This window comes from Zootoca vivipara, chromosome 6 (assembly GCF_965207765.1).
Source record: "Zootoca vivipara chromosome 6, rZooViv2.hap1.1, whole genome shotgun sequence".
Lineage (NCBI taxonomy): Eukaryota > Metazoa > Chordata > Lepidosauria > Squamata > Lacertidae > Zootoca > Zootoca vivipara.
This window is the reverse complement of record NC_142589.1, coordinates 69,915,007-69,941,199: the sequence shown is the minus strand read 5'-3', so window position 1 is coordinate 69,941,199 and position 26,193 is coordinate 69,915,007. Positions and strand designations below refer to the sequence as shown.

At 46.2% G+C, this 26,193-nt stretch overlaps 1 protein-coding gene across 1 annotated transcript in view; it reads left to right on the top strand.

Moving 5' to 3' along the window:
* The first annotated feature begins 479 nt into the window (after positions 1 to 479).
* The window catches only part of ATP4A (ATPase H+/K+ transporting subunit alpha), a 30,985-nt gene continuing 5,271 nt past the window's right edge, over positions 480 to 26,193 (top strand). The window contains exons 1-18 of the mRNA XM_060275674.2: positions 480 to 878; positions 5,288 to 5,419; positions 6,101 to 6,160; positions 7,757 to 7,960; positions 8,583 to 8,696; positions 9,933 to 10,067; positions 12,000 to 12,117; positions 12,531 to 12,799; positions 13,307 to 13,505; positions 15,243 to 15,352; positions 16,154 to 16,288; positions 17,159 to 17,351; positions 18,804 to 18,979; positions 20,569 to 20,705; positions 22,776 to 22,926; positions 23,875 to 24,043; positions 24,693 to 24,847; positions 24,960 to 25,083. Of these exons, the coding sequence (XP_060131657.2) occupies positions 537 to 878; positions 5,288 to 5,419; positions 6,101 to 6,160; positions 7,757 to 7,960; positions 8,583 to 8,696; positions 9,933 to 10,067; positions 12,000 to 12,117; positions 12,531 to 12,799; positions 13,307 to 13,505; positions 15,243 to 15,352; positions 16,154 to 16,288; positions 17,159 to 17,351; positions 18,804 to 18,979; positions 20,569 to 20,705; positions 22,776 to 22,926; positions 23,875 to 24,043; positions 24,693 to 24,847; positions 24,960 to 25,083 (2,923 nt within the window). The 5' untranslated portion in view covers positions 480 to 536. The remainder of the gene's footprint in view (positions 879 to 5,287; positions 5,420 to 6,100; positions 6,161 to 7,756; positions 7,961 to 8,582; positions 8,697 to 9,932; positions 10,068 to 11,999; positions 12,118 to 12,530; positions 12,800 to 13,306; positions 13,506 to 15,242; positions 15,353 to 16,153; positions 16,289 to 17,158; positions 17,352 to 18,803; positions 18,980 to 20,568; positions 20,706 to 22,775; positions 22,927 to 23,874; positions 24,044 to 24,692; positions 24,848 to 24,959; positions 25,084 to 26,193) is intronic.

The following is a 26,193-nucleotide window of genomic DNA, read 5'->3' as shown; positions in this document are numbered from 1 at the left end:
CTCATAACTACTGGCCTACCGACCAGACCTTACTATTCCTGTCTCCCTTCTTGGAACCAGGGAGGGTATCTATAGCAACGATCAAGGGTGCTTACATGTAGGAATAATAATAAACCGCACCCCACATCTTGAAATCAAATCCATTAATCAAAGCACATTGTGGGGCCTGCAACAAAAAATGTTGCAGTGTGATGTGCTCGTGTTCTGGCCAAATTGGCACAAGGACGAGGAGGTATTAACAGAAATATAAATAAGGTTTGCAGAAATATAACCAAATCCTGGGGAGGGGGGAACCTAAAAATAGCCCAGTGAGAACTGAGCATGCCCAGTGGGGTGTGTGTGGAAAGCCAAAAGGTCTCTTCCAGCCACACATGGAGATGCCAGGGATTGATTTCAGCACGCAAAGCAGATGTTCTACCACTGAGCCACAGCCGTGCCACCGCTTTCCCCCAGAGCCTTGTATTTAATGGCACCAGCTCCGTCCTTTTATATGGCCTGTTCCTTCACCCCCCTCACCTTCAAGGTCTTTGCCTTCAATGCCTGGATATGTTTGCTCCAGAGGGAGTTGCCATGGGTGGGAAGGGGAGTCCAAGGTGAAGCCTGCTCTCCTGGGTGTTTGCTTTCTCCCGTCCGAGGCTGTCACCTCCTGGTGCGTGACTTCAAAAAAGCACGCAAGAGGGCTTGGCATCCCCTCTCCTTCCTGGGACAAGGTGGCACCCAGAGGAATTGATAAAAGGGGGACACCCAAGAGGGGTCACCGTTTACCCTCCCTGCGCCACAGAGCACCTGCAGCAGCTTCAGACACTCGAGACCCACCCGGGTCTGTCTTGTTGGCCTTAGAGAAGACCAGGCCCAAAGGAATCAAAATGGGGAAGGCGGTAAGGAACTTCTGCTTTCACCTAGACACCACCAATTTATAGAGGTTTTAGGGTTTCCATCTCTGGCCTCCTTTTTCTTGTGAATTCTTGATGATCTGTGAGCATTGTGGGATCAGGGACATTATACGTGATCCCACTTCCAATACTGGTTGTGGCTGCAGATGTTTCAGGGCAGATACACCACTTGGTTTCCAAACACTGAAGCCCCATAGTTTCCAGTTGAAATCTAGTAATTTTTCATACCACAAATGTTCTGTTGGGGGGGGGGTTGTTATCCCACTTTTGTTGCACTGTTACAGTGCAAGAACTGCCCTCCAGGTGGCAGTAACATTGGAGATGTGTTGCAGAACAGCTAATAAAGCAGAATGGTTTGTGGATGGCCCAGCCTGAACCCACCATTAATTCACTATTATTGCATAAATATCGCGGGGCAAAATAAACCAGCAAAGATGGTGAAGAATCTGGAAAGTCAAGTTCTACGAAGAACAGTTGCGTTGGCTCCTTTTAATTTGGAAAAGAGAAGATGAAGAGGAGACATGATAACTGCTTTCAAATATCTGAAATTCTGTCATGCAAAAGGGGGGTGACTTGTTTATTGCTACTTCAAGGGACAGGAATAGACTGAATGTATAGGAAAGGCAACAGAGCAGCTTTCTGCTATACATTAAGAGAAACTTCCTAATGGAATGAGTTGTGTGATGATAGTAGAACAGACTGCCTTGCAAGATGGCAGGGTCTCCTTCACTGGAAGTATTGAAGCAGAGGCTTCATCAGTCAGGGATGTTGCAGTTGCAAGATCCCTGCATTGATCAGGGGTTGGACTAAATGTCCTATATGGTCCTTCCAGCTCTGCATTTCTTGGTGTCGCCATCTTCTGGAGACCCTACCCACTCAATTCATGCATGAATCTGCAGAAAAGCAACTGTGCCAGAGTTAAGCCTGCACTCTGCTATTATGGCTTCCAAAGGTCCCCCTTGACAAGAGATGAGGGAGAAATCCTACCCAGTTCATAGTTAAAGGGAAATCCTGCTAACGTTCAACACAATGAAAATTAAGATATAGCAATTACTTTGAAATTCTCACTTCTCTGAATTTTTCAGTGAGGTTCTCCAGCCAAGTGATGTGTACAAAATTGCATTTATAGTCAAACCTTAGATCCCAAACACCTCCATTTTGGAATGTTTCAGCTCCCGAATGTTGAAAACCTGGAAGTAAATACTCCGGTTTTCGAACGTTTTTCGGAAGCCAAGGCGGCTTCCGCGTGAGTGCAGGAAGCTCCTGCAGCCCATCAGAAGCCACACCTTGGTTGTCAAACATTTCAGAAGCCGAAAGGGCTTCCGGAATGGATTACGTTCGACAACCACGGTTTGACTATAGTAGGGCACAGTTTGTATTAAAATGCATATAGGCAAAGTGATGTGGAAATGTGGAGAGCTGAAAAGAAGAGTGGAACATGAGAAAGTGAAATTGGCAGATTTGCTTCTTCTTGCCCTTGGCATCTTATAAATCACCCTGTCATGTTCGACATCTAGCTAGTGAAAAAGAGCCAACAGGGCGAGGTGTTGCCACCTTTCAATGCATGCTTTTAGGAAAAGTGAGAGTTCTAGTCCTTCTTGTTAATTGTTAATTGAATTGTTAATTGAATGCACCACCCATATAGAAGATTAGATGTTGCATAAGTTGAATACATGACAGCTGACAGACACAGCAAGGCTGAGAACAATCATGACAATTTGTAATATAGTTTCCGTCATTCTGGGTTTAGGAAGTTGAGCCAGTTGTTGAGTCTTGCACAGATGTAAAATTTCATCAGTTGGCTTCATTTCACATATCCTGGGGTTATCCAGGCAGTGAATTCGCAGCAGAACATAGAGCAGGGTAGAACTAGGAATCCAACCATCTGAGCAGAATCTCAGCTTCTGGCAGGGGCGTTAAAAATTTTCTAAACCTCATAACTATTAATTAACTTTTTTTATTTGTATGCCATCTTTCCATGGCTAAACCCATTCTCTTTTTTTTTTTTTTAAATATTTTTATTAATTTTCCAATTAAAACCAATTATATCACATTCAATATTTCAAATTATACACATATATATATCAATCAAACCGAATGTTATGCCAAATCATCTAAATAATTTATTTTTGGGTTCCCATGCTTCAAGAAATTGGGAATTCCTCGCAACTGTCCACTGCCGTCTTATTTCTAAAGTTCAAATCGTCCTCCAAGCTCATAATATTCCAAATCTTCCCCTTACAGTCACCTAGATGTTTTCCACTTTCATCCGATTGTTCCAGCTGCTGAGATAAATGTCAAACGAAGTTTCACAGATGTTCTTTCTCCTGTGTGAGTTAATCAGTCCAGCCTCCCCATAAATCTTCTTAGTGGAGCTCCCTGTTGCGACGGAGTAGCAGCGCCATCTTAAAAGGCTCAAATCACTTTCATTTTCTCTCATAGCCATGAAGATTTACGATTTATTTATCTTTATAGAATTTACAGCTTTTTCAGGCAGGAGACCCAAACATCCAACCATGAACTCTTGGTAAATTAATGGATCTCCTTGCCCTATAGCTGAACTTAGCTTCAGGTCGCTGCTCCAATTTAAAGTGCGTCACAGCTCATAAATCCTCCGAACGCGTCCAGAACTCCTTCCGTCTGACTAGGGGGGGGCTTTTCTCATCGGCAACTTCACATCTTTAAGAAATATGCTCAGTGCTATAAAGTTCAACTCACACAGTCTTTTGCTTCTCTTTCACTCCAAACAAGCCAGGACATCGCGTCCGGGAAGATACGAGGCAACAATATGAAGAAAAAATAAAAACTTGCTTCCCTTATCGCTCCGTCCCCATCAATCCTTCTTCCAGATGCCGTACATTCTTTGACTCCTCTCGCTCAGCAGCATAAAATTCTCAGCAGTAAACAGCGCTTCTTCCCCTCCTTCTGAAGTATGTCCATAGATTTAAGCCTAATTATCTTCTTTAACCATGGAAATCCCCGCCATGCAGATTAGCGTCCGGGAGTCCTGGCCGTCGTAAGTGCTCAGCCCAAGCTCCCCCCACTCCAAAAACAGTCGGAGTGGGTCTGGGGGCATCGCGGGCCAGCGGCCCCTCTCCGTAACCCCCGGAGAGGGTAGGGGGTTGCCATTTACTCCCCTAGCAACCGCCAAATTCCTTACGAAGGTCAGAGAGATGGAAAACAGGTCCGCCATTCCTGCAGGCGGAAACCGGAACCTCCATGGCTAAACCCATTCTCAAGGCGGCTTACAACATGAAAAAATGTGCATAATTTTAAAAGATAACAACAAAAGTGGTCATGAACAATAAATAAAACTCATCAAAAAAGTAAACAACCAAATGGAACATTTTCCACATACAGTGGTACCTCGGGATACAGACACTTCAGGTTACAGACTCCGCTAACCCAGAAATAGTGCCTCGGGTTAAGAACTTTGCTTCAGGATGAGAACAGAAATTGTGCAGCGGTGGCAGCGGGAGGCCCCATTAGCTAAAGTGGTACCTCAGGTTAAGAACGGTTTCAGGCTAAGAACGGACCTCCAGAATGAATTAAGTTCTTAACCCGAGGTGCCACTGTAACTCTAAAAAGATATGAAAATAAAGGTACAAAAAAATAATATCAACCAACAACAACCCCTCTTCCAACTAGAGAGAAGAATATGAGGAGAAATCTTGACAGAATTGCCATGTGTAGGGAGAGAGGAGAGAGAGAAAGAGAGATGTCCCACATGTTAAATGGGAGGGTTGAGTACATTATCCCACTGAAATCAGCAGGGCTTAAAAATCCTGGATCCTGAACCAGTCGAACTGATTTGAGCTGACATGAGCTTTGGCCAGAGTTCAATTAATTTCGGTTGCAATCTTAAATCCACTTACCGTTGGAGTAAACTGCATCCAACTCAAAGAAAGGATTCCCCACAGGAACCCTCACTTTGAGAAAATCTCCTATCTTGTGGAACTTGAATTCAGTCTCTACTGCAAGGGAGATAACTGTTCTGCTTGTTGGGTTTGAGCTCCGAAATATGATAAAAGACAGGGCCTCTGAACATGTGTGAAGTGCCTTTCCTTCCCATTAATAGTGCCTCTCAGCCTGTGCATTCCCCCATTCATGAAAGGCAGTGCCTCTGCACATGTGCAAAGTACCCTTTCCCCAGCAATTAATGAAAGACAGCGCCTCTGAGCATGTGTGAAGTGCCTTTCCCGGCAGTTGATAGATGATAATGCCTCTATTCATTTGCAAAGTTCCCTCCCTTTGCGGTTAATAAAAGAATGTGCTTCTGAGCATGTGCAGAGTGCCTTCCCCCGCAACTAAAGTTTCAGCTGATTACATCGCCATGGTGCTTCAGTTCAAGTTCCCGACTCTCTCTTTTTCCACCCCCTCACCCTTGGCTTCAGGACAAGTACGATATGTACTCGGTGGAAATGGAGAAACATCCTGGTGGGGAAATGGATGTGAAGATCAAGAAGAAGAAGAAAGGGGAAAAGAAGAAAGAGAAGTTGGAAAGTATGAAGAAAGAGATGGATGTGGTAAGTCAGGGTGGCTGAATGCTGATTTGGACTGAGGAAAGGGCCTTGCTTTCAGTCACACTTCCAGAACATTTATTTATCATATTTACCATCCTATCTATTGCTATCAGTGTTACTTGTTATCTGGAAAGGCAACGTGGCGACTTGGCAAAGGACGCAGGTTTAAATCTCTGCTCAGCCACCAAGCTCATTGGGTGACCTTGGCAGGGATGGCTGCTGCTTTAAGGGGGTAGGGTCTCTTCTGCTCTTAAGGGCCCCTGTAGGCTTACCACTGAGCCTCTTGGGCTTGCCAATCGGAAGGTCAGCAGTTCGAATCCCCATGACGGATTGAGCTCCCGTTGCTCTGTCCCAACTCCTGCCAACCAAGCAGTGCAAGTAGATACTGTAAATAGGGAAGGTAAACAGCATTTCCATGCGCTCTGGTTTCCATCATGGTGTTCACCAGAAGCTGTTTAGTCATGCTGGCCACATGACCGGGAAAGCTGTCTGTGGACGAACACCGCCTCCCTCGGCCTGAAAGCAAGATGAGGGCCGCAGCCATCCAGGGGTCCTTTACCTTTTTCTTTTTTTATCTTTTATGTGGTAGCTGTGAGCAGCAGCAGCTGCAGACAGTCCCTGCTGCCCGAGATCTATTTTCCTCCCCCCTCTGAAGCCACATCTTGGGTCTGCTTTCCCTTTTAGGACGATCACCAGTTGTCCATAGAAGACCTGGAGCTCAAGCATCGGACCAGCGTCTCCAAGGTGATGCCCGCTGGTTTATAGAGGGGATATGCAACAATCTGAGTGTGATGGAGTATTGTCAAGGGTTGCAACAGTAGTCCTCCTGATCTGAATGTTTGTGCACCATCTAGTGTTCAAACAAAATATTACAGGGATTTCAAAAATGTGTCCAAAACGTCAAAATTCATATTCAAAGGGCATAGTACCTCACAACACCAGTGGCATATTATGCTTCTTCTTTTTTCTTTTTTCTCTTTTTATTTTTTATTTTGACAAAGTAATAATCATAAATAAATAAGAATAAAAATGTGCACCCCCACTCCCGACCATTCCAACCTCCCAACACCTCTTGCGATGGTTTGACCCCTTTCCGTTTAAACAGTACAAATTCTACAAACACCTTCCATATCTCCTCAAAATCTTTCTCCTGCATATTCCCCATCTTACCTTAATGGCACATATTAATATATTATCATTAATACCGGTAGCTATATCCCATACCTCTTTATACCATTCTTCCATTTTATATTCACATTGCCTCTTCCACTTCCTAGCTATAATAACTTGTCAATAAATTTGTGAGCAAGTCCTGCCTAGCTTGTGAACCTTCCACCCCATTGTAAATTGATAACAGTGGTACCTCTGGACTTTATATTATGCTTCTTAAGTACCGGTAATAAGGAGCACTTAAACTATCCAACTAACCTTTTTTCTAAGAGAATTCAATTGTTGTGTTTTCTTTTGACTCTTCTGGCAAATATTGTGCTACTATGTCAGAACTTTTAGAAACACAATCCGTTTGAAATCAGTTCTTTTGCCATATCGGGATTTGATCTCAAGGTGCGTTTTTTTCAACCGTGCATTTTTGTAAAAGAAAATTTGAAGAAGCTTTCCCCCCACCACAACCTGCATTTGCTTTCATGCTCTCTTTGGAAGGCGCTTCATAGTCTTGGGAGTAAACGAACATAAGGACAGCCTGTTGGACCAAGCCAATGGCCCATGTAATCTTGCATCCTGTTCTCACAGCAGCCACCCAGATAGCTGTGGAAAACCCCTCAAGCAGGACCTGAGCACATGAGCCTTCTCCCCTCCTGTAGCTTCCAGAAACGGTTGATTCAGAAGCACGACTCCCTCCAACTATGGCACAGCCACCAAATGGGCTTTGGTGTTTGCCTGAGCTTGAGTCTAGACTGAGGATTCTGAGCTCCAGTGTTCTAATTCGATACATGTTGTCCAGTCACAGAACATTTCAGGATTTGGGCCTCTGCCATTGGCCATTGAACTCTGAGTCGTAATTCGCAGTTTGGAAGTTTAGACAGCCAATGACGTTGGGAGTGGGAGTGGCCCAGGCTTTCAGAAATGTATATAAGCAGTTGCTTTGCCTCTGTTTCCCAGTTATGTAGTTCAATAAAGGTTCTTGCTGCTGTGCATCACTATTACTCTGTCTTACCTCATGGGAACCCATCTACACTTAAGGGAGGTAGCCTTTGGGGACCCAAATATTTGGGAGCATCAAAGCAGAGGACAGGCTAGGGACTCGGGATTGTCTATTCCCCAACTCCAGTCCGGGGGGGAAGTATTTCTAATGGTCCTGCCTCCCCTTCTCTCTACTTCCAGGGCCTGACCAGTACTGTGGCAGGAGAGATCCTTCTTCGTGATGGCCCCAACGAGCTGAAGCCCCCCAAGGGCACTCCTGAGTATGTGAAGTTTGCCCGGCAGCTGGCCGGGGGGCTGCAGTGCCTCATGTGGGTGGCAGCAGCCATCTGCCTCATTGCCTTTGGCATCCAGCTTGGGCAAGGTGACCTCACCAGTGCAGACAATGTAAGTGCCAAAAGCAGGGCTGAGAGAAGCTGTAGGCCAGGGGTTCCCCAAACTAAGGCCCAGGGGCTGGATGCGGCCCAATCACCTTCTAAATCCGGCCCGCGGACAGTCCAGGAATCAGCATGTTTTTACATGAGTAGAATATGTCCTTTTATTTAAAATGCATCTCTGGGTTATTTGTGGGGCATAGGAATTCGTTCATATTTTTATTCAAAATATAGTCCGGCCCCCCACAAGGTCTGAGGGACAGTGGACTGGCCCCCTGCTGAAAAAGATTGCTGACCCCTGCTGTAGGACCCCCAGGTGTGACTGGACTACAACTCCCATCATCCCTGAGCTTTGGCTATCCTGGCTGGGGCTGATGGGAGCTGGAATCCTGTGATACCTGGAGGGCCCTGTTGCCTGTTCCCCTCTGCATCCCTGACTTAAATGATGTTAGGAGGAGGGCACAGTGGCAAGAGATAAAACTGGTGAGTGGAAGGTTGTCAGGTTCAGGTCACCCAGCAGTGATGCTCCAATAAATGCAGAATTTTAAAATGGAAACTGAAGGCGTAACAGCTGCTGGAGTGACAACATTCTACAGAAAGATCATAGGCCCTTTTTTGCTTTCTTCCCCAAATAGCTATACTTGGCTATTGCTCTCATTGCTGTGGTGGTCGTGACCGGCTGCTTCGGCTACTACCAGGAATTCAAAAGCACCAACATCATTGCGAGCTTCAAGAATCTAGTGCCGCAGGTAAGGGGGAAGTTCCTGGGTACCTGCTGTTGCAAATGTGGCTGAAGGCACACACAACTGCAGATCAGGCTCCTGTATTTTGTAGGAGTGAAACTGGCAATTCCAAGCTCTTGATTTTATCTTTTAATGAAAAATAGCCATGGGAGACTAGAGGAATATAAGAGGGAGCATTTGATCATTTCTACTCCTGCTGCACCCAAATAGTTGAAGGAAAGAAATCATAGCTCAGCGGCAGACCTCATGCTTTGAGTGCTTTCTTCTGTAGTCAGTAACTTATTTTGTTAAGAACAATTAAATGAGGAAATTCAGAGTTCCCAGTCTTCTCTTTATCGTCTGGGGAAGGGTTTCTGTTAGCATATGGAAGGAAGAATTAATTGCACCAAGAAGGAACCTTAAACTTGTTTTTATCCTGTATTTTATTTTGCAGACTGCCCTGAGATCTTGTGATGAAGGGCTGTATATAAATCTAATTAATAATAATAATAATAACTTTGATCCCAAGCATATTCAGGAGATGCTGATGGGTAAACTGTGAGATAGCTACAAGACACCTATGGACTGTGGCTAATGTCATAGGTATTCAGCTTCAAACACCAGCAGTGGGAGAACACCAGAACCAGAATAAGCTGTAATGTGCAGACAGCCTTGGCCAGGAAACAAATTACCAGCCAGTGCTGCTATTTCAGCAGACATGCTGCATGATCATGGTAGCAGCCTCACATACAGTGCATTACAATAGTAGGTAAAGGTAAAGGTAAAGGTAAAGGTAAAGGACCCCTGGATGGTTAAGTCCAGTTAAAGGTGACTCTGGGGTTGCAGCGCTCATCTCGCTTTCAGGCCGAGGGAGCCAGCGTTTGTCCACAGACAGCTTTCCAGGTCATGTGGTCAGCATGACCAAACCGCTTCTGGCGCAATGGAACACCGCGACAGAAACCAGAGTGCACGGAAACGCTGTTTACCTTTCCGCTGCAGCAGTACCTATTTATCTACTTGCACTGGCATGCTTTCGAATGGCTAGGCTGGGAGAGAGCAAAGCGAGCTCACCCCATCGCAGGGATTCGAACCGCCAACCTTCTGGTCGGCAAGCCCAAGAGGCACAGTGCTTTAGACCACAGCACCACCCACATCCCACATTACAATAGTCCCATCTGGAGGTGTGGTCTGATTTATCAAGGTGTGGTTTAATTTATAGGTTTCTAAGTTTTAACGTCTGGCTCTTGCTCCTCCCAACCACAGCAAGCCACAGTGATTCGAGATGGCGACAAGTTCCAGATCAACGCCAATCAGCTGGTGGTGGGCGACCTGGTGGAGATCAAAGGGGGAGACCGAGTCCCAGCAGACATCAGAATTATCACCTCGCAAGGCTGCAAGGTACGCAAGACCTTTTTTTGGGAATGGGGAAAATTCTAAGCAAATGCTACCTTCTCACAAGCTTGTGCCTCTGCTGCCCTCTCCTGGATGAAGGAAACCATAAAGTCTGGTTTGTTTGCCTGGGGAGTAGATAAATTCAGGGAGACAAGACTACTGTTATAAGAATTTCAAGGTCTCAAATAGAGAATAAATATTCATAAATGCACACATATCTAAATATATGAACCATGTGCCTGACATAGTATGGGAGAACAATCCTGAAGCCATTTTGACTGTCCCAGTGACTCTCCCAATTTCTCTCTGCAGGAAAAGAGGCAAATGGAGAAAGGCTTCCCATTGTCTTTTTGCTTGCAAATCCTGTCTTAAGGGTGTATTTGTGTACTATGAATAGGGTGAGCCTGTGACCTGGATTCAGGAACTAAAGTATTAACCATCACAAAAGAATGGCCAGGCTGCCCAGGTAATTCAATCAGTGACCATTATCAGGTATCCTGGCAGACAGGATTTCTGCTGTAGATGGCCTCCTCTGCGGTAGACCACCTTCTTCTGTGATGGATGGATGAAGTTTTAGGGGGGTTGTCTTAGGCTACAGGGTGGGCAATTTCAAAAGTCTATATAAGGGCTTGCGCACCATTGTTCTGGGTTCCTCCTCCCTCCTGCATGTGGTAAGTGGGGACCCTGTTGTAACAGTTCTTTGAATAAAGATCAGGCTTACTAGCAGCTTTGTTTCTCAATATACTCTGGTTGCCCTCTGTTGTTTTCTCCTACCAATAAGGAACCCACTTAAGGACTCTATACAGGCTCCAGAATACCCCATAAGGGAAAGGGAGCAGTTTTTCTTATAACACTACCAATGGCTACAACGTACCACTTCCACTATCTGAGGCAGTACGCCTGTTGCTGGAGAAAGACAGTGAGAGAAGGCTCCAACCTTGCTTGGGGACTTCCCAGAAGCATCTGGTTGGCCACTGTGAGAAGAAAGTGCTGGATGAGATGGGACTTTGGTCTGATCAGCATGGCTCTTCTTGAAATATTCAGTGGGAAGGAAGCTGACGTATTACTTGCCCACTTGGGGTATGTGAATCCCGATAGCCACTTCTATGCAGTTGCAGCAGAGAAGCACAGTGCTTCACCCTTCCCGCACCAGCCACTTTTACCTAAACAAATCTCTCCCTGCCAGCGGATTTTCACCTATCCAGGTGTCCAGACTCACCTGTTCGTTACAAGCACAGAGCGCCATAGCTGCCAAGTTTTCCCTTTTCTCGCGAGGAAGCCTATTCAGCATAATGGAATTTCCCTTTAAAAAAGGGATAACTTGGCAGCTATGCAGAGCGCTCAATTTTGCTCAGAATACACCCACTGAAATTGATGGGCCTAAGGTGATGGTGTCCTTTAATTTCCAAGTGTCTACTCTGAGGCTAACGAACATTAGATTAAACCCACCTTTCTGGAATGCTGGATTGGAGCAGGCCGGTAAATTTCAGGGAGGAAAGCGAGGGGTGGGGAAGGGCTTTTGATATTAATATCAATATTCGTTAGTCCCTTTTCTCACTAAGTGGCGCAAAACAAATTACATTTATAAAACCAAGGGGGGAAGCAAAAAACACAGTTATGCAGATATGCCCCTCTAATAGAGGCCACCATGCCACCCTTCAAATTAAGGGCCAAAGCCCAGATAAAGAGAAAAATATTTGCCTGTAACTTAAAAGTACATAAAGATGGTGTCAGGTATGCCTCCATGGTGGGGAGAGCGTTCCACAAGCAGGGGGGGGGCACCACTAAAAAGGCCGCTTCTTGTGTCCCATGGAGAGGGCACACAAAGAAGGCCCTCAGATGATTGTCTCAGTGAGGACCATGTCAGTTCATGTGGGGAGAGGCAGTCCATGGCAAATAGCCACATGCATGAATCACGCTTCTCTCTCTCCCTTTCAGGTGGATAATTCATCTCTGACTGGGGAATCAGAGCCTCAGACAAGAGCCCCCGAGTGCACCCACGAGAGCCCCCTCGAAACTAGAAACATTGCCTTCTTCTCTACCATGTGCTTAGAAGGTAGGAAGGTGTCCAATGTGCGTGAATGGGTTGGCAGTGAGTGTGTTTGTGTGTGAGAGAGAGAGAATAATGTGTGTTTGTATGGAGTGCATATAGTATCTATATTACGGTCCTACTTACTCTGGGTTTTGGCGCTGCCCAGTGCCAGTATGCAGTCTCTGACCACTTTCCTTGAGGGCCTTCATCCTGAGTGAGGCAGCGGGAGGACCATTAAAAGCTGCTCAACCATCGCTGCTTCCCGTGATCTACAAAGCTGGCAGGGCCTGGTCCAAATCCACACAGAGTCTTTACGAATGGTTTCTCATTGTGAAGAATGCACTCTGAGGGGCCTGGCCATCTGGACACGCCCCTACGTAAAGAAGTTGGGGGGGGGTCCACATTTATGAACTCATACCAGCTCTGTGTCCTCTCAGGCACAGCCACAGGTATCATCATTAACACTGGGGACCGTACCATCATTGGCCGCATTGCCAGTCTGGCTTCGGGTGTGGAGAATGAGAAGACGCCCATCGCCATCGAGATAGAGCACTTTGTCGACATCATTGCCGGCCTAGCCATCTTCTTTGGGGCCACCTTCTTTGTGGTCGCCATGGTGATTGGATACCCTTTTCTTAAGGCCATGGTCTTCTTCATGGCCATTGTGGTGGCATACGTCCCCGAGGGCCTTCTGGCGACTGTCACCGTAAGTATCGCTTTCCCTCAGTTTTAGGGCAGAGGTGGGGATCCTGTGGCCCTCGACATGTTTCTTTTGTCTGTCCCAAATCTTCCAACATTCAGCTTCAGTGGATGTCTCAGAGTTACAGATTTATGAGAAAGAGAGAAAGCTAAATTCCCCCTATCCACTTTCTTCATACTATGCATAATCTTCATAGATTTATCATGCCTCTCTTGCTCATTTTTAACAAATGTTGCATACACACTATTCCTTTGAAGCACATTCAAAGCAAATTTTGCCCCTCAAAGAATTCTAGGCATTGTAGTTTGTCCAGGGCTGCTGGGAATTGCAACTCTCTAGGGATAAACTACAATTCCCAGAATTCTTTGAGGGGAGAAATGTGATTTAGTGTTATAGTGTGTGTGCAGCCCCAAAGCCTGAAACATGGTAACCTTTCCTTCATTATATGTACGTTTTTTCACCTGAAGTTTTCTACATTTCCCTCTCTCTGTCTTTGTCTCTCTCTCTTCATAGGTTTGTCTTTCCCTCACAGCCAAACGCCTGGCCCGAAAGAACTGTGTGGTGAAGAACTTGGAGGCCGTTGAGACACTGGGCTCAACTTCCGTCATCTGCTCTGATAAAACAGGGACTCTCACTCAGAACCGCATGACTGTCTCCCATCTTTGGTTTGACAACCAGATCCATACAGCGGACACCACAGAAGATCAGTCAGGTGCAGAGTCTGGGCTTCACAAATGCTGGGCCAGAGGCACTTGTGTCCGAGAAACTAATGGATAGGGTTGGCCAGGAAAGGCAGGGTCAATTGATTTAAATAAGGAATGAGAAATGTGTGTGTCGTTGGACTACAGTTCCCATCATCCATGGTTATTGGTGGAGGCTGATCTATTAGGGCGAATAGGGCACTGCTCCACCATCTTCAGTCTTCTCCCAGTCAGCCCCCACTTGCCTGCCTTCCTACTTAGAACCAGTCCAGCAGGTGGCCATGGCTGTAAGCTCCCTCCTCCTCCATCTCTATTTTGCCTTGCCCAGTAGGGAAGAGGATAGGGACAAAACCAGAATTGGCTACCTCTGCCTACCATTGACTCTGGCGCCATCTACTGTTGGCCTCCCATCCTTCCACCCTACCAATGCCAATAGGCACCTGCCACCCAGCACGACCAATCATATCCAAACACAGCCAGAAACTTGCTCCTTGATTTCAGAAACCACCATGCAATGTCACCATGTCAATTGTCATTTTAATTTCAGGTAGGTAGCTGTGTTGGTCTAACACAGTCGAAATAATTTTTTTTAAAAAAATGCCCAGTAGCTCCTTAGAGACCAACTAAGTTTGTTTTGGGTATAAGCTTTCGTGTGCATGCACACTTCTTCAGATACTCTGAAACAGAAATCGCCAGACCCTTATATAGAGAGGGAGGGTGAGTTGGGGTATTTCTCAGATGGGTAGTAGGAGATGGGTGATTGACTCAATGAGTATGGTAAACCTGTTGACGACTGTTAATAACTGCAATTAGTCCTACAGGAAAAAGCAAGAGATAGTATGCAGGTGTTTCTGAAATTCTTTTGTAATAAGACAGCTGCTTTGGTATTTTGTATTGAATGTCCTGGGAGATTGAAGAGTTCTCCTGGTAGTTTCTCTGTCTTGTGATTCCTGATGTCAGATTTATGTCCTCCCTCTATATACAGTGGTGCCTCGCTAGACTAATTTAATTCGTTCCATGGGTCTTTTCTTATAACGAAAAATTCGTCTAGCGAATCCCATAGGAATGCATTGAATTTTTTTTGAAATTTTTTCCCCATAGGAACGCATTAATTGAATTTCAATGCATTCCTATGGGAAACCGCGATTCGCTAGATGAATTTTTCATAAAACGAATTCGTCTAGCGAGGCAACCTCCGCTCGAAAAATCATTATGTTAAGCGGAAATTTCGTTAAGCAGGGCATTCGTTAAGCAAGGCACCACTGTATAAGGGTCTGGTGACTTCTGTTTCAGAGTACCAAAGAAGTGTGCATGCACACAAAAGCTTATACCCAGAAGAACAAACTTTGTTGTTGTTGTTTAGTCGTGTCCGACTCTTCGTGACCCCATGGACCAGAGCATGCCTGGCACTCCTGTCAAACTTAGTTGGTCTCTAAGGTGCTACTGGACAATTTTTTGTTATTTTAATGGAATGGTTGGCCTCCCTGAGAGTCTTGGGTAAAGTGTAGGGACCACAGGCACCTCAAATAAATCAATAATATCTGAACTATAATGGACACCAATATACAAGTTCATGAGAATCATTAAATGCTTGCAGTGAGCAAAGCCTCTGAGGCTAATGTCATGGCCCAGGCTGGTTCATATGGGTGAAAGGAATCCTTTGGATAACACATTCTTAAGCTGTTGTTGATACAGAAGAAACTATCAGTGCCACCTTCCCTCACTCTGTCTCATTTTGTACCTTTCAGGGCAAAGTTTTGATCAGTCCTCTGAGACATGGAGAGCTCTCTGCAAAGTAGTGAGCCTCTGCAACCGCGCCTTTTTCAAATCAGGCCAGGATAGCGTCCCTGTCCCAAAGGTAAGGAAGAGCAATGGGATATGGCCGGGATACATTTCTGCTAGTAAATGTGCAGTCCAAACATACGCAATGCAGCAACTTAGCTGAAGCCAATGTTTCAAATAGCAATTTAATTAATATTTGCTTAAAATAATAATATACTTTTTAATTAAAGCAAGAAAAGCGACTTAAAGAAAATACATCAACAGCAACAACAACAACACAACTACACATTAGGCTGGTACAATAAAAATAGAAGCCTTTAAACACAGAATGACATAAAAGCCATTACTCTCATGGGTAGAATGAATCTTCAGGAGTAATGATATTATTTATTATAATATTATTGAATCAACCAAATCCATCGATAAGCAGGCAGAGGCACTGATGAACTATTATTATTTATTCCATTTGTGAATTGCTTCCCATAAAGCATCCTGAAGTGATTCACAATATAATATAATATATGGAAAACACTATAAAACCCATCGTCTACAACCTGCTTGGCAAATGCTCAGGGACGATGGGAGGTGGTCCAACAGGACCCAAGGACCCAGGGTTGGGGGGAGACTGCATCTCTGGGGCTTGTGTCAAATCAAGCCTGGGGGAGCCTGCAGCCTGCCCACCATGTGCAACAATAGCGGGAGGTTGCCTTCTTGTTATGCTCAGAGACTCTTCCATCTCCAGCCAATCTGTAAGTAAACTCGCCAGTCCCTTTTGTGGAGACGGTGTCTCTAGATCACATCAGGGCTGGTCCCAAAATGGCACTGCATTTCAGCTGTACTGACCTATGTCCATTTTCTCTTTGGCATCCGACCCCAGCGGATTGTCATCGGAGATGCCTCGGAGACAGCCCTGCTGAAGTTCTCCGAGATCACCCTGGGCAACGTGATGGAGTACCGGGAGCGCTACAAGAAAGCCTGCGAGATCCCCTTCAACTCCACCAACAAGTTCCAGGTCAGCCGCTGACTCTGCTCTGGAGGGCTGACTTTGCCACCCTTGTTCAGTTAGCTCAGAATGAACTGCAGAAAACTCTGAGGCAGCCCATTGTCCCATAAAGGCCCAGTTCTCTTCTGTACTCACCAACCCTGCCTGCAAAGCAAGCTTCATCTTTGACAACGCCCCTTGCTGGCGTAGATGAAGGATATAGGAAGCATTTACATGGGTTGCTGCTACTGATTTTGCCTCAGCACCCTCCCCCCCGGCACCACTGGCATGTGGCCCCCAGAAGGTTGCTTTGAAGGGAATGTGGCCCTCAGTCTAAAAATAAAAAGGTTCCCCTACCCTGTGCTAGAGTGCCAAGGTGGTGGAGAGGACTATCGCTTCAGAATGCAAGGTCGCATTTTTGAATGCTCCTCTATGGGGGATGTGGAAGTTTAGCACTGCAAGGAGTAGGTCGGGGCTGAAGCTTTCTCTCTGGTGTGCTCGTTGTTGTTTTGAACTTGTGGGGAGATGTTGTTGTTTGTTTATTTTTCACATGCGTTCAAAAATGGAGTGAGCTACCCACATCCTGAAGCAGTGCAGCCTACCAGTTCCACTGTCAGCGTGTACCATTAGTTCATTTTGGACTCTGGATTTTGAATAGCAGTGCCTAGGACACCACTTACTTCAACATGTCATAAGCCCACCCCTCTTGCGTTTGGGGGTGATCCTTCTGCAGAATGGGGCCCCCAAAGTTCTGCCCTGATAGCACCATTGTCTGCCATGTGCCCAGGCTAGGCCTCAGTCCCGCTCTCCCCGAGAGGGCAAAAGAAAGGACGCTAAAACACAGGGCGTATTTTTATGAATGAGTCCTCCTGAGTCTCCTGCTCCCTCTCTTCGCTCCAGCTGTCCATCCATGAGCTCGACGACCCTCGAGACCAGCGCTACCTGATGGTGATGAAAGGAGCTCCTGAGCGCATCCTGGAACGGTGTTCCACCATCATGATCAAGGGTCAAGAGCTGCCCCTCGACGAACAGTGGAAGGAGGCTTTCCAAACAGCTTACATGGACCTTGGCGGGTTGGGAGAGCGTGTACTGGGTAAGGCGGGAGGGAGAGGGGTGTGTGTTTGTGTGTGTGTGTGTGGCCAGTTCTGTATTCTGAGATACCATCAGAGCCAGCTGTATAGATTTGAGGGAACACTTAGCAAAACGCTCCCTCCCTCTCGTGGATTTTCTGTGTCAGTGCTCTCAGGAATGACATGGAGCCTCTATTTCACTCTCCCACAATGGCCTGGGGTGTTGGAACGTCAAAGGGCACTGTGGGAAATGTCAACGACAGCTCCAAGCCGCCCGGCACTCATCCTAAGGCTGCCCGGTACTTGTGCTGATCCTGGCAACTGGCATGTCAACTGGCTGAAACACAGGGAGCTGCCTTGTACTGAGTTGGACCATTGGCCCATCTAAGTCAGTATCATCTACACTGACCGACAACTGCTGTCGAAGGTTTTAGATAAAGAATCTCTCCCAGCCCTACCTGGAGATGCTGGGGATTGAACCTGGGACCTTCTGCATGCAAGGCAGGTGCTCTGCCCCTGAGCTATGACCTTCCTAAGCAAGTGTCCAATGAAACCACAAGGGTAGGAGGCCAGGAGGTCAGCAGTAGGTGGAGCTAGAGCCAACGACAGGCCAAATTCCCTCTGTTTGGTTGTTAAACCACTCTGGGAATTGTTGCTCTGTGGGGGAATATAGGGGTCCCGGACTACTCTCAGCATGCTTAGCAAACTACAGCTCCCATAATTCTTTGGGGGAAGCCATAACTCTTCAAGTGCATAGTACTTTCAGTATATGGTGTGGATGTGGCACAATTATTTCTAAATGCACATCTTTACATATTATTAATTGCATTTCTACCCTGCCCCTTCCTTCCAAGGGTGGCACACAACCTAGTAGTAAAACAATAGGAAAATATTACCTGTCACAGATGGGTGTTGGCTACTCCCGAGTAAGCACTCCACACATCCTCTGGATTTTCAGAGTTTTATTGTGCATGCTATATACAGTGGTGAGATGTCTCAAATCATGTCTGCTCTGCATGGGGCAGAAGCCCACAATGGCGTCTCGTGGGCTCTGACCCCCCTTTTAAGACTGGGCATCCAAACGCCCCTCCTCCTTGCTCTATGGGTCCTCCGTGGTCCCAAAACAGGCTCCTGAGGTGCCGTTCTACTTACTCCCTCCTTTCCAGCCCCTGCTGAAGCTAGCTCCACCCCTGCTTCCCTTCTCCCAGCCTGGAGCTGAGCCTTCAGGACTCTGCAGAGCCCTGGACCATTCTTAACCCTTCCTGATCCTGGTTTTCCCTCCCAGACTTGCTGCTGCTCTCCCATCTGATGGAAGTAAGCAGAGTGGGCTGCTCTCTGCAAGCCCTCTCTCTTACATTACCATATGCAGATTATATGCAGATCCATGTCCTCTTCTTTGGTGATATGTTTCCTCTTTTTCTGATGATGCCTCACCCTTGGCAGAGGCCTCACCATGATTCTCTCTTTCCCCGCAGGCTTCTGCCACCTGTACCTTCCCCAGAGCGAGTTCCCACGTGGCTACAACTTCGACAGCGACGAGATGAACTTCCCCACTAGTGGACTCTGCTTTGCAGGCCTCATCTCCATGATTGATCCGCCCAGAGCCACCGTGCCTGATGCCGTCATGAAATGCCGCACTGCTGGCATCCGGGTATGCTGCCAGCTGTTCCGGGGCGTTTCTGGCTCCGACAGTAACCAAGAGGGCCGGCCCTATTGTTAGACAGAGTGAGGTCACTGCCTCAGGCGGCAGATGCTGGGAGGAGTGGCGGCATTTCTCCTGAGACTGTGTGCCATTCTCCTCTGTTGGAGGGCAGGACACAGTCTGTTCTGCACCCGCACTATCCTGTCACCAGTGTTGAAGTTAGGCAGCCTTTCCCAGCCTTGGTCCCCTGGATGTTGTTGGACTACAACTCCCATCATCCCCAGCCAGAATGGACCAATGGTCAGGGATGATGGGAGCTGTAGTCCAACATCTGAGGACTCAAGGCTAGGAAGGACTGGAATAAGATTCACCTGCCAGCTTCTGATTGTGGAAATGGGAGGCATGCAGAGCGGGGGGGGGCATCTTGTTCTTCACTGCAGGCTGCAAAATGTCTTAAGTCATCCCTAGTAATGAGCATCTTGGCGAAAAATAATAATTTACATTTGTTATGGTCAATAGGGATTATACCTCTAGTGGCCATTAGTCATTTACCCTGTTTCTCATATTTTAAGACATACCCATAAAATAAGCCATAGCAGGATTTTTAAGCATTCAAGGAATATAAGCCATACCCCGAAAATAAGACATAGTGATAGGCGCAGCAGCAATGCCGGCCGCGGCAGGAGGAGGAGCAAAAAAAAAAAAACATCCCTTGAAAATAAGCCATAGTGTGTTTTTTTGAGGAAAAAATAAATATAAGACGTGTCTTATAATATTAGAAACACAGTATATTGAGTTGCAGTAGTGTGTAGCCAGTGTGGGTTAGTGGTCAAAATGTCAGACTTGGACTTGGGAGACCAGAGTTCAAATCCCCACTCGGTCACGATGAACATCACCGGGGGGGGGGGCTGTGTGCCACCTTGGTGGAAAGGTGGGATATAAACTTAATAATAAAACAAACTATCATTAAATAAATAATTAAATAGAAGCTTCTTAGAGGCAGGGACTGAGAGTTCCCGAATATAAAATGATGCAATTCTGATTCACTGGGAAAGCTTTTTCTTTCTTTTTTTAAGGTCAGGGGCCTGACCTTAAAACCATATGTATTTCCTACCCTCCCCTAAGAGAAGCTAAGAGACTGTGACTGAGCCAAGGTCAGCTACCCAAGTAGCTTTATGGATGAGCTAGGATTTGAATCCAGGACCCCCATCTGCACCATACAATATCATACCACTTTAAACACTCATTGGCTTCCCCCAAAGAATCCTGGGAACTGTAGCTTGTTCAGGGTCTTGATGGGTGCTAGGCGACCCCTGTTCCCCTCACAGAGATGCAATTTCCACAATCCACTCTGTGAATTGTAGCTTTGTGGTGGGGAGGAGCATCTCCTACCATCACCCATAACCAGCTACAGTTCCCAGAACTCTTTCGGGGAACCCGTGACAGTTTAAAGTGATCTCGTTGTGCTTTAAATGCCTCCCCGAACCTAGACCAACATTCTCATCAGCATTTTTCAGTCAGGCTTATTCAATCTGTGCTGATGCAACAACAACCAAAGATCACTTCAGGATTTTGAACCACTGCCCTGTCTTCTCCAGGTGATTATGGTGACAGGAGACCATCCCATCACCGCAAAGGCCATTGCTGCCAGTGTGGGAATCATCTCTGAGGGCAGCGAAACAGTCGAAGATATCGCCACCCGCCTGCGCATTCCCGTCGAGCAGGTCAACAAGCGGTGAGTATCTAAACACAGAGAGATTTGCCTCAGAAGCAGCGTGGATTTGATTTAAATCAAATCGATTTGAATCACTAGTCAGTAAGACTTGATTTATTTTTTATTTTTTTTACAGAAAGACCCATTCTTGCTGGTATAACCTTAATATTTACAACCAGATGAAGGTTTCGTTTTTGGAATAATAAATTTTCAGAGTAGTTTTTACAGTTACCAGTATATAAAAATGACTGATTTGGTTGTACTATTAGAAATACATAGGCAGAGATAATTATGAAATTATTGTGAGGTTTAATAAGTTAACTGTTTATATAGGGACAACTTTTCTGCTATACTTTATTGGAAGAAGAACAATAATCATTTCCTTAATAACAATTTAAACAATTTATTTAACTCAAACAATAGCATTATAGCATATGTATCCATGTTTGTTAACTGACATGGTTAAACATTTATTTTAAAAAAACTTAGACTGTGTTTTAGCACACATGAAAAACTTCGAACAAATTCTTATTTCCTAATTAATAGCCTTTGGACTATGTGCTGTTGTTTAGTCATTTAGTCGTGCCCGACTCTTCGTGACCCCATGGACCAGAGCATGCCAGGGACTCCTGTCTTCCACTGCCTCCTGCAGTTTGGTCAGACTCATGTTGGTAGCTTCAAGAACACTGTCCAACCATCTCGTCCTCTGTCGTCCCCTTCTCCCTGTGCCCTCCATCTTTCCCAACATCAGGGTCTTTTCCAGGGAGTCTTCTCTTCTCATGAGGTGGCCAAAGTATTGGAGCCTCATCTTCAGGATCTGTCCTTCCAGTGAGCACTCAGGGCTCATTTCCTTCAGAATGGATAGGTTTGATCTTCTTGCAGTCCATGGGACTCTCAAGAGTCTCCTCCAGCAGCATAATTCAAAATCATCAATTCTTCAGCGATCAGCCTTCTTTACGGTCCAGCTCTCACTTCCATACACTTTCCACTACTGGGAAAACCATAGCTTTAACTATTCAGACCTTTGTCGGCAAGGTGATGTCTCTGCTTTTTAAGATGCTGTCTAGGTTTGTCATTGCTTTTCTCCCAAGAAGCAGGCGTCTTTTAATTTCGGGACTGCTGTCACCATCTGCAGTGATCATGGAACCCAAGAAAGTAAAATCTCTCACTGCCTCCATTTCTTCCCCTTCTATTTGCCAGGAGGTGATGGGACCAGTGGCCATGATCTTAGGTTTTTTTATCCCTCCCCATTCATCTGGAGCTGAACTTTAGGAACTGGAGAGATTTTTTGGTACTTCTGAGTTTGAAAATAAATTAAAAACCTGGACTCCTGCAGAAGATCTATTTCCCGTCCCAATTTTAAAATCATTAGAAAGATTTTTCATCCAAAAGCATTTTATTTTAAAAATCTGATTTAAATTTTTAAAAAATCCGATTTAAAATTTAAAAAATCTGATATTTTAAATTATTATTTTTTAAAATCATTGGTTTTTATCCACCCTGCTCAGAAGCATCCCAAAGTGCAGTTAGGTGACTTTTGACTCTGGGTATAATAGTCACCATACAGGAGGAATTTCTCCATCCACAGAGGGTCACTTCCTTCAAAACGTGGTAAGCCAGCCGCACTGAAACAAAGGAAGGACAGAGTTGTGTTTGTCCAGCATTGAAACCACCAACTCTACGTCTTGTTGTCGCTGAAAAGAGCCTCTCACTTGAAAACTTGAGGCTCTTTATTTATACAAAAAAAACTTTTGTCTCACCCCTTCAAGTGCCCACTAATCACTCAGGGCAGATTTCAGCAATGTAAAATTGCAGAACCATGTAAAATGGAAAGTGTTTTGCAACTATAAAAATCCATAAAATACGCATTGAAAACCCAATTGAAACAACAGTGGCATTGATCACACGTCAAAATGAACTTAGCAGGCAGAAGGCTGCTGAAATAAGAATGTCATGACCAGCCAGCAAAAAAGGCAATCAGAAAAGGGCCCATCCATGCCACTTTTCCCACAATTATTGGTGCAGCCACTACAAAGGCCCTGTCTATGTATGTGACCCTGGGGCTCTCCCTTTCTCTGCTTCGGCATCCAGGGACGCCCGAGCCTGTGTGGTCAATGGGGGCCAGCTGAAAGACATGGAGACTGAGGAGTTGGTGGAGATCCTCAAAATGCACCCAGAGATGGTCTTTGCTCGCACCTCCCCGCAACAGAAGCTCATCATTGTGGAAAGCTGTCAGAAATTGGTAAGGGGCACAAAACCCTAACTGCAGAAGGAACTGTGGGTGCGGTGGATTTGGATCACCTGTTTCATACGATTATCATTCCCTCCATTTCCAGTCTTCAGGCATGAGGCGTCGATGGTTGTGCATAAAAAATTTCACTACCTGTGTAACAAGACAAAGCACCTGAGGACAGCTCAAGGTGTGCAGAAGTACAAAAAACTTTAGGAGGGGAAACTAAGCTGTGTGTGGACAGCCGAATGAGAACTGAGCATGCTCAGTCTACATGGAATGTTAACTGACTTTTGATGGGGGGGGGGATGCAATGGAATATCCTGGAAAAGGGCAGGACTGGCTGGCTGGGGCTCTGAACTCCATAGGGCAACATTCTGTTGCAGGTTCCATCTGTAGATCCCTGAATGAGTCCATCCAGGCATCCTTTCTATTGCATGTTAGTAATGATTTCTGATCATACTGCTACCAGGATGGCCACACAGAATACCATTTTCAATACTGTTTGTGCCTGCAAAAGCTTTGGGGGCGTCACACTGCTTCGTTGCCAATTGCTGCGCATCCTGTAACTTTCTGCTGCAATCCTGTAACCTTTTATATCAAAAATGTTCCGGTTTGTTTTTCTCCCACTTTTGTTGCACTGTTCCTGCTCAGGACAGCAGTAAATGTGGGATCACTGGGGAAACATAAAAGAACAAACAAGAATGGAATAAATCCACTATGGACATGTTAAGATTGTCTCACAGATCTATTAACAGCATGCACCTGCAATAAAACACCCACCTGCAGGAATCATAGAATCATGGAGTTGGAAGAGACCACAAGGGCCATCCAGTCCAACCCCCTGCCAAGCAGGAAACACCATCAAAGCATTCTTGACATATGCCTGTCAAGCCTCTGCTTAAAGACCTCCAAAGAAGGAGACTCCACCACACCCCATGTCTCTCTCCTTGTCCGCAGGGTGCTATTGTGGCAGTAACAGGAGATGGGGTGAATGATTCCCCAGCACTGAAGAAAGCTGACATCGGTGTGGCAATGGGCATTGCCGGATCCGACGCAGCCAAGAACGCGGCTGACATGATCCTGCTGGATGACAATTTCGCCTCCATCGTCACTGGCGTCGAGCAAGGTCTGTTCTTGGCAGGCTGTGGCACAAGGGGGAGGGTTAGTGCCCATGGGTCATATATCAGCATCTGATGGTGGCAACTTCGTGTGGGAAGGTAGGTGCCACCACGAGAAGACTCGCTCTCTAAGTGCCAGAAGAAGGCATTCCACTACTCATGGAAAAGCCAGCAATCCCTCCTATGGAGATCTTAGCAATTAGCCAGGGATGTCTAAAGGGGTCTACTTGGTAAGCATGAACCCTGACTGTGTGTCATGCAAGACAGCAGAAGATTTTACCATTTAGGGGCTGGGTGGTCACATAGCAAGTTGATACTGTGTTCTGGGAAGCTGATGAGAACACAGTGCTGTGCCTGCCCCCTTCCTGGACAGCATCAACCTCTTGCTATCACTATGGCAACAAGGCTCACTCTTTGAGATGCTGATGAGAGCATTGAACTGGTCGGCTATGGCCATTTTCTTACCAAGAGGCTGGTCTGACCGGCTCAACAGCTTCATCTATTAGATTGCAAACTTTGCTGGACACAGAATCACAGGCCTGGAAGGGACCCGCAGATAACATCCAGAAAAGTTCGATGGAAGGAATCCCAGTTCAACAACAGGAGTCGTCCATTAAACCCACCGCCATCTTTCTTTCATTCTTTTCTTCCTTTCAGGGCGCCTGATCTTTGACAATCTCAAGAAATCCATCGCTTACACCCTAACCAAGAACATCCCAGAGCTGACGCCCTACCTGATCTACATCACTGTCAGTGTCCCACTCCCCCTGGGTTGCATCACCATCCTTTTTATCGAGCTGTGCACAGACATTGTGAGTGACCCGGCACCAGTCCAGCAGAGGCTCTTTCCCAGGGCTCCTCAGTCTTGTTTCCGACCCGCAACTCCAAAACAAAAACAAAAACCTATCTCATCTCTCTTCTCAGTTCCCCTCAGTCTCCCTGGCCTATGAGAGGGCTGAGAGTGACATCATGCACCTGAAGCCACGCAACCCTCGGCGGGACCGTCTGGTCAACGAAGCGCTAGCGGTCTATTCCTACTTCCAGATTGGTGCGTATTAGGGCTATAAGGGGGGAGCCTAGAGGTTGGAAAGCAGGGGAGAGCAAGCTATGTTGCGTGAGACAAGGCAGGGAAGCCTAGGCGGGCTCCATGGGGTGTGGAGTTTCCATAGGGAGTGGCAGGAATCGGCTTAGATACCTGCCCCATCATGCCTTATCCCGTGAGGCCACCACATGGGGAGGAAAAAGGCACATCATTTGAGCAGTGATGGACAGTTGTGCAGTGGCAAATTCAGAAGCGCAGGATCCGTTCATGATGATCGCAACCAGGCTTCCTCACAGCTACGCCCCTTCTGAGATTATATAACATTCTAAGATCATAAATAAACATAAAATTATACAATAATAATTAGGGATCCACTGCAGACATCCATGCAGATCTCAGCAGGACACCTTTCATCTAGATCAGTTTCCCAAACTTGGGTCTCCAGCTGTTTTGGACTACAATTCCCATCATCCCTGACCACTGGTCCTGCTAGCTAGGGATGATTGGAATTGTGGTGCAAAAACAGCCAGAGACCCAAATTTGGGAAACCCTGATCTAGATCTACTATTTTCTGTGCAAGTGCATACAGGGTAATGATCTGAAACTGCTCCAGTTTCTTCTTTCGGAGTGACTAAAGTTGTTTTTTCCATAAAGGTCAACAGTACGTAACGGAACTTGCACACTGTTCTCTTGAAACTGATGTGCCTTATTTTCAGTGCTCAGCTTTGGAGCAAAGGGAACAACTTCTCCTCCTTGGTGTTCTTCCCACACACCTTCTCCAGGTTGACCCAAAGAGCCAATCCTCTGTGGCCAACTCACCTCCTTTCACTCCGATTGGTTCCAATCAGCAAGAAAGGTGGTAACACTTCTTCCCTGTGGCTTAAAAGCTCCCCTTTTGTGCTGATTTGGGTGGCCCTGGGACTCTGGAGAAAGGGATGCTTCCAAGACCCTGCTGCAGAAATGGTAGCAGGTCCTCGACCCTCCCCAAAACCCTAGGTCCACTACAGCAGGCAGGCAGGTTGGGAATGTTTGGGTGCAGCTTGGGTCAGGGGGGCAGTGGCTCCATGTGCTCTAATGGACCAGCCTTTGGGATTGGCCACCCAATGACACAAACTC